We start from the raw sequence: 16,699 nt of genomic DNA on the forward strand, positions 1-16,699 counted from the left end.
GCTATTAAAGTTGTCAATGTCACCATAAATGTCATAAACAAAAGTCAAAACTGTCAATGGAATTGGAGTCGTAAATGAAATTCGTTTATTTATATTGCAGTTACAATTTTTTAAAGTTGTTTTCATCATTAGCAGATAATTATTAACCTCTAAAAGAGGTACTTTTATTTGATTGTGTAATTACAATCTTTCATTAACTTTCATTGACTAACCTTAAAAACAACAATAGTAATAAGTGCCGACGACTCAAACATTTTAATATTCGTATTGTAAACATGGATCCACATAAAAACAGTGCACCTACAAGAAATATAGTTAAATCGGATTGTGACAATGAGAAAAATACTAATTGCAAAAGTCCTGCCATACAACGAACTCTAAATGACAATGCCGAAAATGTGTTTACATCTGTGTCAAATCAAATAGAGTCAACTTTAACTCCTTCTAATGGACCTCATTCTAAACTTTGTAACTCGTCTAGTAACGAATCAGGTCCGCAATCGAGCAAGTCCGCTGAACTTAGTTTAGAATATAACCAAAATGTTGGTGCAAAATTTCAAGGAAACAAAGTAAGCAATTTTAATACTGACTCTCCTGAATCTGTAAGCTCTAGTAAAACTGAATCACTTTCATTTAGTATTGAAGCGCAGCCATGTCAAAGACATAAAGTATGCTTGGATAAAGCAGCCAATTGTTACATGACCCCATCAACAAGTGGTACTAGTAAAGATACTGAAAACAGTACATTTAAGGAGAGTAGAAAAAGGCCCTCTACTTTAAAACTTAATAGACAAAATTTTGATGCTGAAGACAGTTCGAGTGACACAGGTAATGATGATTATTCATTAGGTTCAGAAGATGGATGTATATATACTTATAGAGGTGGGCAGCATCTAGCAGATTTGCCAAGCTCTTTTTTTAGTTTAGACATGGGTTTGCCATTAGATAAGCACTTGCCTGTTCCTCCAAATTATCAAGTGCAAAACCAGGCAGCACCAGCAAGGGAGCAAGGCTCTAGAGCATCTAGCCCTGATATGGACTTCCTAGAAATGGATTTTGATCCAGGGCCTTCTTGTGAAGTAGATACAGGAGATGAATCATCTCCTGATGTGGAATTAAATGGAGTTAACAATATGCCTGAAGAAAATGAACCTGTTATTAAAAGAATTTCTCCAGAGTATGTAGGTGGAACTAAACCAAACCCTCCAGCTAATGTATCTGTTGAGACCTTCCGCAATGAAGTAGAGTTTGCTTATAATGTGCCATCTACGAGCTGTGGCATATCATCAGGGCAGGGTGATATTGGAGACATACCCAAAACTACTCACTCAAATTATGGGCCATTCATTACTCATATAAATGTTAGAGGAGAACAAATATTGGTCCGTAGAACAATGTCCCATTGGACTGCCAATGTACCTGCCAGCCTACATGTTTCGAGTGGGGATTTAGTATCACCACGAGAAATATTAAACTGTGAGTACACTGTACTAAGGGTACAAGTTATTATGAGTAAATAAATATATTTCCAAAATAAACTATTTCTTTAACTTGATAATTGAGATAATAAATTGTCTGTAATTTGTAGCAAAAAAGTCATCAATCAACATTGTTAATCAAACAATTAAATATTATTACAGAAAGTTTATGTTTGCTTCTAAGAAAAAATCTTTTTCATTTTTCTTCTCTTTATTAATTGTAATGTTTTGTATTTCATTTTTATAAACTTAATTATAGATGAGGAGCAACCAGGTAGCTCACTTGTATATCAAATAAATCAAGGACCAACTTTTGATTCTGCTAATCTATCATCAGCATTATACCATTTGACTATGGCACAAAGATTAATGGCAGATCAAACAGAATCTGAAAATAAACCTGATGTAAAGATGGTAAGTTCTTATGTTTAATCAATTGAAGTTTTATATCACATCATTATAGTTAGTAAATGATTCTAATAGGTGTAATGGCAGGGAAAGGGATTATACCCAATTGGATTGAGCTCCATGAAGCCCCCCTTAGAGACCTATATTATTGTCAATTCCCTCTAATTTGCTGCAATGGGTCAACTGACCTACCTTTATCTTTATTATTTAATCTTCCACTGGTGCCCTGTCATTGTAAGCCATTATTGGGTGCAATATTCTATTTTCATCCATTCTTAGGGTTAGTATTTTAATTTTATATAATAAAAATCTTGCCAATGACTACAGTTCAAACATGTATTTAAAAGTATGAAGTTTGAAAGTGTTCCTTTATAATGTTGCCTACATTATGATATAGAACTATAATTTTTTTATGTAGATTATGTTTTATTTAAAAGGATGCACATAAAAGTGCAGACGCTATTCCTGGGTGCAGTACAGCAGACCCAAGATGTATAGAACCAGAAAGGAGTATGATATGGTCAGAAAGAGAGGCATGTGAACGTCAAGTCACACAAATTGGCACATCTGCCTGTGGAGCTACAGCAGTTGTAAATGTATTTGTAAGTAATTTTATATTTTTGCATATTTTTTGCTATTATTGTTTTTAATTCTTACTATGTTCTATGCATATAAACGAAGAATGACTAATTAGTGCACAGTCAAAACTGTCATAGAAAATATGCAAACCTTTCATTTCATATAGGGTATGTCAGAAATTCCTTCACTATGAAGCGATTTCTTAAAGAGCCCATGGAATCAGGAAATAAAAATTATACCATGCACCTTTATTGATGTACTCCATTGATTAATACACTGACACTATCATATACAGTCGTGGGAAACATCTTGTTATAGTAATTAATCCTGTTTGCCTTGTTGAATCTTTATTTTGTTTCAGATTGCATTGGGTGTACCTGTTAACTTAGAAAAAATAAATTCCGCTGTCGGTACAAGATTAAGAGCAAACAATGCTCCTTTACCAAGGTATTAAGAATAAAAAAAAAATTCGAACATTAAATAAATGTGTAGATAAAACTTTGGCTATTATAAACATATTTTTTCGTATTTAATTTATGTATAAATAAGTAAATAATGGTCATTTTAATTCAATCTCACAACTACAAGGATAAGGATACCTGGAGAAATTAGGTATCCCTAGTGAAATGCAACTAAGTTTATTATTTTGATTTTAATGACAACTGCTGGTTCCTGTTACCGTTGTATCTGAATTCGCAGTTGTGAAGTTATCATTCAGCCATTAGATACTGTTCATCATTCTCTAGCATATAATGATCTAGCACAAGAAATAAGTCATTGCCACCTGTATCCACATTCTTAAATTTACTCTTTATAGCAATTTAGGTTAAAATAAAATTACTTATTAATCTTTAGTCTAAATTGTAATATGAAAATGATACTTCTTGAGATCCAAAATTTTAAAAAATCCTGCATCCGTCAACTCACTGCTTTGGCCATTTAGGGGAGTATCATTCTAGACTTGCCTGTACAATGTTACAACACCCAAATTTCACAAATGTTGCCACTTTTTTCAGCAATTGCTATTTTTTATTTTATTTTAAAATTGATAATAAAAAAGATAGACATTGAGAGATGTACTAAATATCTCAAATGTTAATCTGACTTTAGATATGGTAAAACGTTAATTACTTTCCTCTAAATGTTACTGTTAAAAAAACTTGTAATCAAAATACAAATAAAAAATTGACCAACATCCCATATAATTTATTGTATGTGTAATAAAATTATCTATCACACAAGGACAATTTTCACCCAATATTGCGAAATTTTGTACTCTTCACTTATTTTTGCCACTGCTTCTATTCATCTAAATAATTATGCCAGTTTTATAAGGAATGTCTATATAAGCTTTGTCAAATCAGTTTGCCAAGCGAACTTTTACATACAGATAAGGGTTCCAGATCCCAATACTTTTAGAGATGTTAAGGAACGTGCCCTGGAATTATGGAAATCAATTCAACCCTCAGCAAATGGTAATTTTTAACGGTGAACGCGCAAGCTCGAATCTTAGCGGGGTTAAACTGGACTAAATATTGTCATCCCCAATCAGAGATCCTAGCTAGCGTTCTCTTGATTTTAGATACAAGCTGTTTACGACTGTCCTCCACAATGGAAAGAGAGGCATTGATATGACCCGTATAATGCGTATTCCCGGTGCTGTCATCGGCATAACAATGAATGTCACCTAAGGTCAACATATTAATATGCAGTAGAAACTACGTTGGGAATAGCACAGAACTCTGCGGCACGCCAGCGTCAGTGTCCATGCTATTGGAGTAGCAACCATTTACAACGGTTTTTATGCGTTTACCCAACAAAAAGCTGGCAATTTATTTACACAAGCTCACGGGAAGTCCGTAGAAGGGCAATTATGATAGAAGACCGCTACACCAGACCCGGTCAAATGCCTTTGCGATATCAAGACTGACAGCGAGTGCCTCACCTTGACTCTCGATAGCTGTAATGAAAATATTTGAAAAAAATATTTTCGTTTTCTTTGCTTGGAGGACCAAAAGGGGTACTCAAAGTTTCAAAAATCGACCTATTAGTTCAAGTGGGGAGTCATATGAAAGGGCTTCATTTGTACATTTTAAAACTGATTTATATTTATTTTTATATATTTATCATAATTAAAAAACTGCGATTTTTTATTTTTAATCGAAAATGTGATAAATAATACCATTTACCCTCTCATCATCGTAGTGTCTGAAGCTCAAAAACTGAAATAATTACAGTTGATGCCTTTATTAATATGTGAATATTACAGGAAAAATATACCGATGTTTAACTATTACCGTCTGAGAAATTATTAAGAAACCTTCAATACCAAACTTATTTGTGTGATCCAGTTTTTAATCACAATTATGATACAAAATAAGAAGTTACGAATTGTACAATTAATAGTAATAAATAATTCATTTTATTTCATATTTCATCATTTCATTGGACGGGATAAAAAATAACCTAAGTCATTGTCTATCTTCTAACACAAAATCACCATATATATCTTCGATCAAAGTTAATTTATGCAATTCGTTTTTAAAGGAAAAAATTTACTTACGAGTACAAAATAATTTTGTTTAAAAATTTTAAACACATTTATTTTTAAGTATGTATTGTAATCTTACTCTACTTTTCTATTTCAGGTATTTATTGTCGCGTGCAGTGGCTGGTTGCACGGCCGCGGACCTTGTGGCTGGTATCCAGAGAGCGTCAGATGGCCTGGTCACTGCAAGATTCTTCCCAACATACCCAGAAAGGGCCATGTCATTATCACATTGGTTGGCAGATTGGATCTCACTAGGTAATGTATGCAGTTGATCGTACACGTCTAGATCTAGTTGAGTGTCATATAAGATCCTAAAGTATTTGTTAACATGTTATCTTTTTACATTATATGAAGGTCCAGAATTTTGATATCGATAATATAATAAATAAACAATACTTTATTTGATAATAGTCACAAATTACATACAATTTTATACATTCAGGTAAAGGCTTCTTTTGTTGAAATATTTTTAGGCGACACTCTTTAGACGTTTCAATAATAATAATCTACTCTAGTTAACTACGGCTGATCCGTATTTCCTTATGCCACTATTTTAATAAACACCGACGATAATATAAAAAAAAAAAAAACTATCAATCGTCCCTTTCTTCCCATACTGACCTGGTCAAACACTATTTTATTACTTATATATTTATACTTTAATGCACACAAAGATTAAATTATCAACCGACTTTGAAAATAAAGAGGTTCTCAATTTGATAGTTTTATGTTTATTACCTTACCTTGTATGCAAGGACCTTGATATTTTCCAACAATCCTTGCAATGTTACATTAGGGCTGCCAATTTGTTAAAAATTTATAGCCGTCATTCTTTTAATGTATATAATATCGAATGTTATGCAGAGCAGTTATTGGAGTACAAATTTAATGCTGTTTTATGTAATATTTATTTTATTAATGTATTGATTTGTTGCCTTACTATAAATAAATAAATAACTCTGTTAGTTCTGTACCGATTTGGAAAATTCCTTTTTATCTGAAAGGATATACTTATGGATTCATCCCATAGAGAATTTATCAAAATCGGTCATTAGTTTAATTGAAATCAAAATAATTGATTTTGCCACAATTGAAGTTGGTTTTTTATAAATTATTTTTAAAAAGGTGTACAACAAGCGAGCTTAACTCTGTTAGAATTCTCTTCCAGCAAATTCAGAGTAGAAAAAAGCATTAATTATCAATAAATTTTATTTTGTAGGTGCAGTACCAATTTTAACCCTCAATCTCCAAGTTGGTTGCGACAGTGAGATACCTGATGCTTGGCATCATCAAATGGTGTTTGGTGTGTCACCTCAAGGGGTTTACCTCTGCAATCCTGTGGAATGCGTTCGGGAGACAACATTATGGCCTCGGCTAACATCACCTTCCGTGCTTCTTGTGAGAACGAGGGATGTATTAGCCAGGTTCAATGATGTCACTGACCTGACGCCGTTAATGGCCGTTCCTGATAGGCGTTTTCACACATACAATGTGCTTGGTGAGTATTTTTAGTATAAAAATAAGACTGCTTCATTATAATGACATAGACTTAAAATTGTCCTGTCTATAGAAAAACAAGCTGGATTGAATATTTTTTAATTATTAAATGTCTATGAAATTCTTAGGTAAAGCTGTTTCATTTGAGGCAATTAGATAAAGAATTTGAAATAAAAAAAAATCTATGCATACAAAAAGTGCAATACAGTGTTATAACAAACCAATTGCTTTTATTTTTAAGAGTAAGTAAGAGATTTATAAGTAGGAGGCGATTAAGGGAATTTAATGGTCAAGGGATCCCTCTTAAAATATCACTAAAGTGTAACTACGGTTGCCAACCCGCCTGTCAAGCCTGGCAACTACTGATAAAACTCCTCAAGGGGGAGGCCTATGTTCAGCAATGGACAGTTGCCTAATACTCATAATACAAGTTTGCTTAAGACTAGATGGCGTTATACAATATTTCAATCTAATAGTATTTACTGTTTATCAAAATGCAGGTCAAGTGGCGAATGTGATACGGGAGTGGCGATCCACGGGGTGGTCTGAACACGGCACTCGAACGCACCACATTCGATTGCCTGCGTCATACCAGGCGGGCATCACGGTCGCCGCACTCACAGGCTCCGAGGCCCACCGTCGGCTTGTCCATTCACCCCAGCTACCCATCCTCGGACCACAAGGCGACCCAGCCTGAGATAAGTAACTACTGCCACTAAGGCATATTGTAAATGTATTCCGAACTATGAATAATGATAAATAAAAAATCGAATAAATCTATTATTAACAATGTCTTTGACGCAATAGCAAGTACGTTGCGTAAATAATAATCGATTTTAGATCGTGACCATTATGGATTTTTTTTTCTAATTTGACTCGGGTATGGATCGTATTCCCAGATGTTCATTGTTTGATTTCTTGTAACACGGTATTCTTCCTTAACGACCAGAGTACTGTATCTTCAATTGTTAGAATACATTTGTGAAAGTAAATCATGCAAGAACATCAATAATAATGCTAGTAATATGGTTACACAGCTAACACAAGCTATGTGCCCAAGAATCGAATAACACCAATGTTTTTTTAATCGATTAATTGAGATAAATTTTAATCTTTTAGTAATAATCCTTTACTGCCATCTTAAAGTGGCAGCCATCAAATTAAGTATACAATTCACTTCTCATGGTGTCTTTGTACAGTAACGGAAGATAAAATTGCTATAATAAACAATCATATATAATTAACGCAAGTAAAAGACATTTATAAGTTCAATTATATTTAGACTGTGACATCAAATTTCAGTAAAATACAAAGCAGTTGCAGGGTTAAAGCAAAGTGTTTATAAATCACAATTTTCCATTAAATAATTTAAGTGAATAATATTTAAATGTCAACAATTTCCAATGTTTTATTTAATTATTGGCTACTATGAAATGTATGTACAATTATAAACGATTTTCTTTAATTAATATTTATGTTAGTTTCGTATTTTCTTATAATTTTTGTTTCAATGTTTATCTGTATATAAATTCTGTGTGTAATTAGGACGTAACTACACGTTAGATTTTTCACCAACTGAGGGTTTTAGTTGCGTGTGCTATGAATTAAAATGAGACTGCAAAACTGTACCCATATAGGTTATTAACAACTAAACTGTTTAGTCGTGTGGATATGTCCTAATATTTTTGCTACAAATTATATTATGTTGATGTATTTTTACTATTACAACAAAAAAGACATTAAATGAAAAGGAGAGGATGTGACCTGATTAAACGTGCTTTATTTACTAAAATTGTTAATTACATACATTGAAACAACATATCTGTATTATATTTCCGATTGCATAAAAAGATCAGATTTTATACAGCTGTTTGTATTCAATATTCATAACATTATATTAAATACCACCGAAACACCCTTATCCCAAGTAAATAAGTTTCATTAAAACAAAAAATTTACATTTAATTTAATTATTTAACAAACATGCATAGGTACTGTTAACATCAAAAACCGATTAAAACAATAATATTTAAAAAAATAATTTTTGTTACTTTATATAAATAAGACGCGATATTTGGATGAGCTTCATAAAATATTAGTTTTTAATACCTGATTGTACCTGTAAGTTTTTAATATATGATCAATACTGCAAGAATGGTGTGCGTATAAGCGTTTTAAAATTTGGATGTGTTAATTGGTCGTTGGTGCTAGCTGTACTCACATTATAATTCATTTTTCCATTATAATACTGTTTTGCTAAAAGGAAATGAAAAATTATATAATTCTTTTATTGCATTTTTGCAGTCTTTCACATTTGTTGCTTTAAATATTAGAGCTCCCTCCAAACTCTGTGAAGATTCAGTGAAATTGGCTTTATTTCCAATTAAGCTAGCTACATTCATTTTATTGATTTGTAACGCTTAAAAAGTATGTACTGTATGAGTAATAAAAAGATGGTATGCTGACTGGTTGTTCATTCATGTAGCTTTATTACATTCAGCACCATATTTTTTAAAACTAAAATAATTATCGCACACTCTAAGCTAAGCGACCGTACTTTTATAATACGATCAAATAGATTCGTACCACATGATAATTTAATGCTTAGCGACATCAGCCTCTCGACATTGGTGTCGTCAATTTAAAATATATATTAAGTAATAAACTTAATTATATGTCTTTAGTATAGTTCGGACTTCTTTTGAATATACATTGGTCGAATGGCAAGAAATATAGTAGAAATAGAATACTGAAATAACGATAATTAATATTTTGTTTAGTTGCTAAATGCCTTACCAGTCGACTGAATACTAAAACAATCTGAACTAAGCTTAACATAATGTCTTAACTTCAAATCCCGATTGTATTCTTACTGTCTCTAAACTTAATTTAGACAAGTTATTTGTTTTCTTGAATTTTTTTAAATACAAATGAATTTAAAGTTTATATAGCTATATTACAACCGGTAAACATGGTGTGGCAGATATGGTTTACGAATTTTTTGTCTCTTTCTATTGTGAAAAAATGTATGCTTTCTTAAATACATAACCTACTTATCTTTTGATTTCTATTTGTTATGCCCCCTCTGTTATATTTTGTATATTATGGCTATTGTTTCTCGTAAATATTTAAATAAATTATATTAAGATTAATTCACATTAATTTCTTAGAGCTTCAATTTCTATATCATATCGCTTAAATATTTGTTGTTTTCTAATGTACAATTATAGTTACTAAACTCATACTCGTATTTTTTGTATAACGGAAGCAGTGTGATTGGCTAAATTTTATTAGCCACGTAAGAGAGTAAAGTGTAAATAATTCATTAAGGGATATCTTATTATATATTAGTCAATTGGTGCTTACTAGTCAAAATTATATTAGCACAATACCTATCTGTAAACGTTGCAACTCATATACATACATTTGTAAACAAGATTAATTGTACTTTATGTAAGACTTATATTATCACATTATGTTATTCATTGTAATAATATCACTACTGTTGGCGGTCAATGAAATACTTGGGGATATAACAACAACAACCTAATTAAAAAAAAATAAAAGCAAAATCCTCTAATAAATAAAGTTTTTATAATTTCCATACAGCCAATGATGCAGTATGTAGCAACATAATGAGGATAATGGGTTGTAACTCATATTTACTCTTATTGTTACATTTATTTTATTCAATTTTTTTTTTTTTTAATATAAGGTCAATTAAGTAATTATTATTTTTTTCGTTTTAAAGGATATACTGACCGTAAATATGTTTTAGTTGGGAAATAGTAGATCCCGTGTAAAACTTCTATCTACTATTCCTAATTCAAAATTAATTATTTCTTTAGTCTTCTTCAGACTGCTTTAGTGTTTAAATGAAACGTACGTAGTAATTTAGCAGCAAAAATTGTCTGAATAACAATGTTAGTCACTTATAGTCGAATAGGTCGAACATTACTATAGGTACTCTCTATTCGATTAATTTACTAAAGCAGTCCGATCAAGGCTTACTTTTTTGGGGTATAAACACTTGAAGAATTACATTGGCCTCCGAAATATAGCACTATTAAACTCATATGAAAAGGACTGTATATTAATTAATATTATTTTGTAATTCATAGTTCTATATTATTTTATTTGCTCTTTAATATATATTTGTTTTTTTTTTTATAGACTACTATGTGAACGAATGGGTGCGATTACTTCTAAATTGCTCCTGTATAGATGTATAATCTTTCTATAAAATGTCATTACTTATAATGTGTAAGTACCTATAATTTAGCAGTTGTTGATATGAGTCATTTATTTGTAAGTACCTAATGTCGTTTTGGTTCAGTCCCACTGAACCATTGTAACGTAACTCGATATAGAAGCAATGTTATGTATAACATTATATTTTTGGAATATACTATGATAGAATGTAGTAATTAGTTTCAATTATACAACAGCCGCTATCCTTAAAACAATATAATGAAATTATTTATGTTGGCTTTACACACGTTTTAAATTCGGGAATGCACCACTACGAACGCTGCGCATGCGCGCATTATTAAGGGCTCCTATTAAATACGAAACTAGTCGGTCATCCCCGAGTTTAAAATATGAGTAAAGTGATATAAATATAATACAGCATAATTTGTGATAGTTATTATTCAACAATATATTATTGCCGCTTATAGGATCAATTTGATTTTTTACTTCTTCCGCGACATTTACTAGCACGGTATCGGAAGGTAACACGTCGCGGAGATAATAATACTGTAGTAAGGATGGAAAGGTTTATTAGCTTTATTAGGCCTGCCACCACGTTGTTTATATCTTACAACTCTACATTATTGGGTTTCAGGAAATGCTCAAACAATTCAGGTGGCAGCGTTTCGCCTTTGTTATTTTTTGATAACATCCCCATTCTCTCCACTATACGTTTACTGGTAGCCTTCTGCTGTTCTTTGTATAGCTGTGGCAATTTAAGCTGTTTGTATAACAACTTAATTCTTTCCATGTGAGCTGGTTCAGCACTACCGTAGCATGATTTAAACACGATTCGTTGCGGACGTGTGCAGCGCTGTAGCGCTGTAACTGCCAACCATGTGCACTTGCCTTTTTCAATATCGGTTCCTCTCTTATATATCATATCATTTTCTTCGAAGCAATTTTGATAATCATCCTGCGTAATATAACATTTTAATGTACACATGAGCTCACTTTAACAATTTAGCTACCTACATTAATCCGGCTCGAAGTACCAATATATAAAAATTGTTATCGTGGACTATAGATATATAATTGGTTCGTGGTAAGATGTAGATATTCAGAAAAAAATTACGTCATAAACACACGGTTATCGTTTAAAAATGGAAACAAGAATTTAATGTCACTAAGTAGGTACTGGTGTCACTAACTTACAAATAAGTTGCGAATGCCAAAATTACATCAGACCATGAATATCACAATTACTGATTGAACATTAATTGTATGTGCGTTAAATATATAAAACAAAAATTTTGTTGGTTGATACAAACAAAATTAATTCTTATTAATAATTATTCATAAACGTCAATATACCAATATTGTATTAAATTTCGTAGAACGTACCTGCATTTGTAATAGTTTACCTATATCAGTACATATATCCTGTACATCTTCACAATACATTTCATTTACTTTATCGGCCAATGTCATTCCCAAATAAATTGGAAGATGTAAAGAACAATAAGTATTTGATAAATAAACAAAATTATCATATTGTTCCATTGTAAATAGTGTTGTATTTCCGCTCATCGCTTTAGAAGTTGTTAAGTCAAAGTGTTGTCCAGTCGCCTTATACAGGAATGCCTGTAATGATATATATGATACCTAATGTATACGGCAGGAAAGGGGGATTGTTAATAATGCGGACTACCAGTCTCATTGCTAGCAATATATCCCATCAGATCGACTTCCATGTAGTCCCCCCTGGAAACCATCGTGCTGTATTCCAGGTGTATTGATCATGATGGGCTAACTGACCTTCTCTTTCATTTTCAATTATCATCCCTCACTGGTGCCCTGCCAGTGTAAACCGAGACGGGGTAACCATTCTATTATAATCCATTAAAAAATGTGTATACGACATAATTCTGCGCGCAGTGATGAAATGAAATGGGTGATGGAACGGTCACTTAAATGGGCATTAGCCTTCGTCGCATTTTATATGAAACTAATCTCAATCTCCTCCAACACTGAATAAAACACACCTGTTAGCAACAGAAGATAGGTATCATAAATAAAGTACTATATTCAAAAGCTATTCCTCCTAATCTATCATTCATTGTTAGTGGCGTAAACCATTCATTAGCATCCATTAAACATAGATATGCTTCTGAGACACCATGAGCTGTTCATTTATCCTACATGATTCTAGAGATTAATTGACAAATTTTAAAATGTGTTGATGGATTTGTACTTACCGTATTGAATAAATTTACAATTTTACTAAAAAATGTTTTCCCAGAAAAATGTACATTCAACATTTCATATATAGAACTTATAATTAAGCACATATCATTAGCACCGGCTTTGGCATTTGAGAGCAAATGCACATTTTTAACTTGTGCATTTGTTTTGTCTTGCATATCATCCAAAATATTAAATAAACAATGAAACTGAAAATATAAATATACATTAGGAATTTATCTATATAGTTATACATATAATTTGATTTACGTGGGATTTATAGTATTTCTTTTGTGGAGTATAGCGCGAATGATAAAAATTAAACCCTTATAATTTTACCAAATCTCGTCTGTTGATACTTAGGTATCATACTTAGTTATTATACATAGGTACGATATTCATTTGTGATATTTCGGAGATATTTTAGAAAACGTCTAGTTCATTTATTTTATTAATTTCTTCTAATTATATATATCTTAAAATTTGTGATCCAATACTGCTTAGTAGTTATTTATATGTATTCACACACTCATAATTTATATAATTCGACTTTTTGAAAAAAGCAATGGCCGAGTTTACTATTCAAAAATGCTTAAATTTAAGTTTATTTGAATATTTCTTTATTATTTTCAGCCAAAATAAATAGCAACCGAATTTTCATTAGCACACGCATGAAAAAAAAAACAAAAAACCGGGCTTACTGTTTCTGTCTATTTCATGCATGTGGTAGCAATAACTTATCAACCGAGGAATTCGTTGAAATTTATATAGGACGGTTAGAAAACTGTAAACAACAACCTATTCAACATTGGCGTCATTGAGATTATTTTCGAAAGGGGTCTGGTCCCTTAAAAATGGTTCACATGTACTCTTTATTATGTCTTTGCGAATTCATGCTCGCTTCCTGGGGTGGGCATCGGACAATTACAGGATAAATACAGCCCACCTCCCAGCCCCCTTAATAAGACTGCGCCTTTTAACCGTTAGAAAATTTGGATAAATTTAAAATTATTTGTAGCCTTTCTTAAACAATTAGTATACATATTTATTTATTTCTTATTGCATCTCTCAACTCTAATTATGAGCCCTTTTGGGCACAGCAAGTAAGAGAGAAGATGGCTTCCTTTTTTTACTTTAGAAATAGAGTTTTACAATATGATTCAATCATTGAAATTATTTCACGTTAGGTACGTGTTATCTGTATTATTATTATTTAATTATTATTTGAGATAACTAACCATTTCCACCGCCCAAGCGAGTACGTGAGCTAAATAAAGAGATTGCTCAGTCATACTTTTTCCAGTCTCCAATTTTTTATATGTGTACAGCAGAAGGGAGCTACTTAATTTGTTCCCATTGTATAAACCGTAATCAGCAATCTGAAATTACACAATGAATGGTTTTAGATAAAACAAATCGTATCGTATCCATAGTCTACTTAAATCGCATTAATTCTCGTCGTTGCTGAAAACTATAAACTTAGCTATGTTATACTGAAGATACGACCGAAACTTTTTCAACCTTAAAAAGAATTTTGAATACAAATTTGTTAACGCAATAATTAAAATATCGCAATACAAAAATAATTGGTACCTATATGTCAATTATTTTTTTAGTACATTATTTTAGTTATGTTTATGATATTAGACTTATGGCTTAGCTCATCTATAATAGGCACTTAGTAACATTCTAAACGCATACCTTTTTAATATGATCTTCAACTCCTAATAAACTCAAATGAGCTCGTTTAATCAAAATAGTATTTACAATCTCAGGTACAGAATTTTGAAATTTGACGAATGATTCGTGCGATATTAACGCATTTGCGATTTCCTGTTTCTGTCTAATAGATCTGAAAATATGTTACTAAGGTCATAAAGTTTACAATATATATAGTTAAAGTATATGATAAATAGGTACCTACCTACCAGTGGCGTAACAATAGGATGACAGGGCTGGCAAAATGCCACGGGCCCCCGACCCAAAAGGGCCCCGGTTCAAGAGACCGCGAGCTCAGAAATATATATATATATATATATATATATATATATATATATATATATATATATATACATATATATACTTTTTTTTCATTGTATCTGAGTATTTTATTTTACTTGAATAGTGTTTTTTTTTTACTGATAGGGCCCCGTCAAAAGAATTTGCCACAGGCCCCAAATGGTATAGTTACGCCACTGCTACCTACGTACTTTGAGGTTGGATAACAATAGAAACCAATACTTTATAATAAGCAACAAAAAACTTACTGACTACAATAATTTCTTGAAATGCAAAATGCCAGATATTTCAAATTTTTCATATTTGTAAAACGAATCTCAGCTTAAATGAATCTACAAGTTCTTGAGTGTAACCGCGCACTGAATCAAATACGAATAATTACATGAGAATAATAAAACTGTAGCGTCAAGTAGTCTAAGGTTAAGATTATAATCTAAAACAAAAATAAACCTCATAGGTTACGAACTTAAGTAAGGAAGTACCTACTCCGAGTTCAAACTCGGAGACTTCCAAACATTGTGTACATAAAAATAAAAGCCCATTTATATCCCACTGTTGAGACTTTGCTATCCTTGTATATATATCATTTTAATATTTTCAAGAGGGGGGAAAGGAATTGTTAGTAATGGAGACAGAATCCCATTGCTAGCAATATACCCAACCAGGTTGACCTCCTCGCGGTTCCCCCTGGAAACTATCATGGTTAATTCCTGATGAATTCATCATGATGGGCTAACTGGCCTGTTTTCATTCTCATCTATCACCCTTCACTAGTGTTCCGCCAGCGTATCCCGTTAGCGCGGGCGAGGTTACCATACCATTTTCACCCATAAAAAAAAATTCCAAGAAACAAAAATTTAATATTAATTAATTGAATCTGTAAATTACATCAATAATGGCTAAATTAAGTAATGGTATATCCATGTATGTATCGATATGCTATTGTAATAATCTATACTAAAATACAGCAGCTGAGTTTATTTACTTAGACGCGCTAATCTCTGGAACTTATAGTCGAATTTAAAATTCTTTTCACATTTGATAGCTCATTTTTTGATGAAGGCTCTTCAACATTACGATCCGATCACAGGCGAAGCCGCAGAATACAGCTAGTATCTAATATACCTTCTTATTCAAACCTGCTATTATATATTATTACTTTTCCCCTATTTTATTTTTAAATTAATGAACAGGATAGAAAGGTAACCTTTTTGTAATTGTGTCCAATTTAGAAAAACAATAAGTGAATACAGGGCTGCCGGATGTCATGCCTTTGAGAACCAATGTCCTGTTTATAATTTTCTTTGTCCGTATAACAACCACACAACAAAGAATGTATTCTAATATGCATTTCAATGTATTTTTTTATAGGTAGTCTTAAGAGGTAGTCGATCTAATCTTATTCTTTTATTATTCTTCTTTTGATATTATTCATAACTAGCGGCCCGTCCCGGCGTCGCACGGGTGGACATTTTTACATTTTAAAAAGTGGCCATTAAGGTTGCACACGCGACGGAAGCTTAAAAATGAAGTAGGTACCTAACTTCTCTCGTTTTCCCAACATTTACCTTCACTACTTTGCTCCTATTGATCGTAGCGTGATGAAAAGTATACTGTAACCTGCCCAGGAGTATGAAGAATAATTGTACCAAGTTTCGTTAAAATCTGTCAAGTAGTTTTTGTTTCTATAACGAACATACAGATTTCATTCCGATTTCGGTATGAACGAAAA

General features: G+C 32.0%; 2 protein-coding genes across 2 annotated transcripts; one reads left to right on the top strand and one right to left on the bottom strand.

Annotated features, from left to right (window-relative positions):
* Nucleotides 1-33: 33 nt before the first annotated feature.
* Nucleotides 34-10,936, top strand: LOC113521646 (uncharacterized). The gene is made up of 7 exons (XM_026907245.3): nucleotides 34-1,476; nucleotides 1,738-1,892; nucleotides 2,324-2,488; nucleotides 2,827-2,912; nucleotides 5,114-5,271; nucleotides 6,236-6,514; nucleotides 7,014-10,936. Exons 1-7 carry the CDS (start codon nucleotides 276-278, stop codon nucleotides 7,208-7,210), a joined length of 2,241 nt encoding a protein of 746 aa, XP_026763046.1. The 5' UTR covers nucleotides 34-275; the 3' UTR covers nucleotides 7,211-10,936.
* Nucleotides 10,668-15,404, bottom strand: LOC113521953 (farnesyl pyrophosphate synthase-like). Its single transcript, XM_026907634.3, has 6 exons — nucleotides 15,216-15,404; nucleotides 14,650-14,800; nucleotides 14,187-14,327; nucleotides 12,963-13,157; nucleotides 12,109-12,348; nucleotides 10,668-11,680 (listed from the first exon to the last, which is right to left on the bottom strand). Exons 1-6 carry the CDS (start codon nucleotides 15,266-15,268, stop codon nucleotides 11,333-11,335), a joined length of 1,128 nt encoding a protein of 375 aa, XP_026763435.2. The 5' UTR covers nucleotides 15,269-15,404; the 3' UTR covers nucleotides 10,668-11,332.
* Between the last annotated feature and the right edge of the window lie 1,295 nt (nucleotides 15,405-16,699).

Source organism: Galleria mellonella, unplaced genomic scaffold (genome assembly GCF_026898425.1).
Source record: "Galleria mellonella isolate WM207_F2 unplaced genomic scaffold, CSIRO_AGI_GalMel_v1 utg63, whole genome shotgun sequence".
Lineage (NCBI taxonomy): Eukaryota > Metazoa > Arthropoda > Insecta > Lepidoptera > Pyralidae > Galleria > Galleria mellonella.

Coding starts and splice junctions, on each gene's coding strand:
- LOC113521646 (XM_026907245.3), top strand. CDS start 276: ATGGATCCACATAAAAACAGTGCACCTACAAGAAATATAGTTAAATCG. Junction 1,893..2,323: donor ATAAACCTGATGTAAAGATG/GTAAGTTCTTAT, acceptor TTTATTTAAAAG/GATGCACATAAAAGTGCAGA. Junction 6,515..7,013: donor TCACACATACAATGTGCTTG/GTGAGTATTTTT, acceptor ATCAAAATGCAG/GTCAAGTGGCGAATGTGATA.
- LOC113521953 (XM_026907634.3), bottom strand. CDS start 15,268: ATGAAAAATTTGAAATATCTGGCATTTTGCATTTCAAGAAATTATTGT. Junction 14,328..14,649: donor TTGAAGATCATATTAAAAAG/GTATGCGTTTAG, acceptor GTGTAATTTCAG/ATTGCTGATTACGGTTTATA. Junction 13,158..14,186: donor TCGCTTGGGCGGTGGAAATG/GTTAGTTATCTC, acceptor TTATATTTTCAG/TTTCATTGTTTATTTAATAT.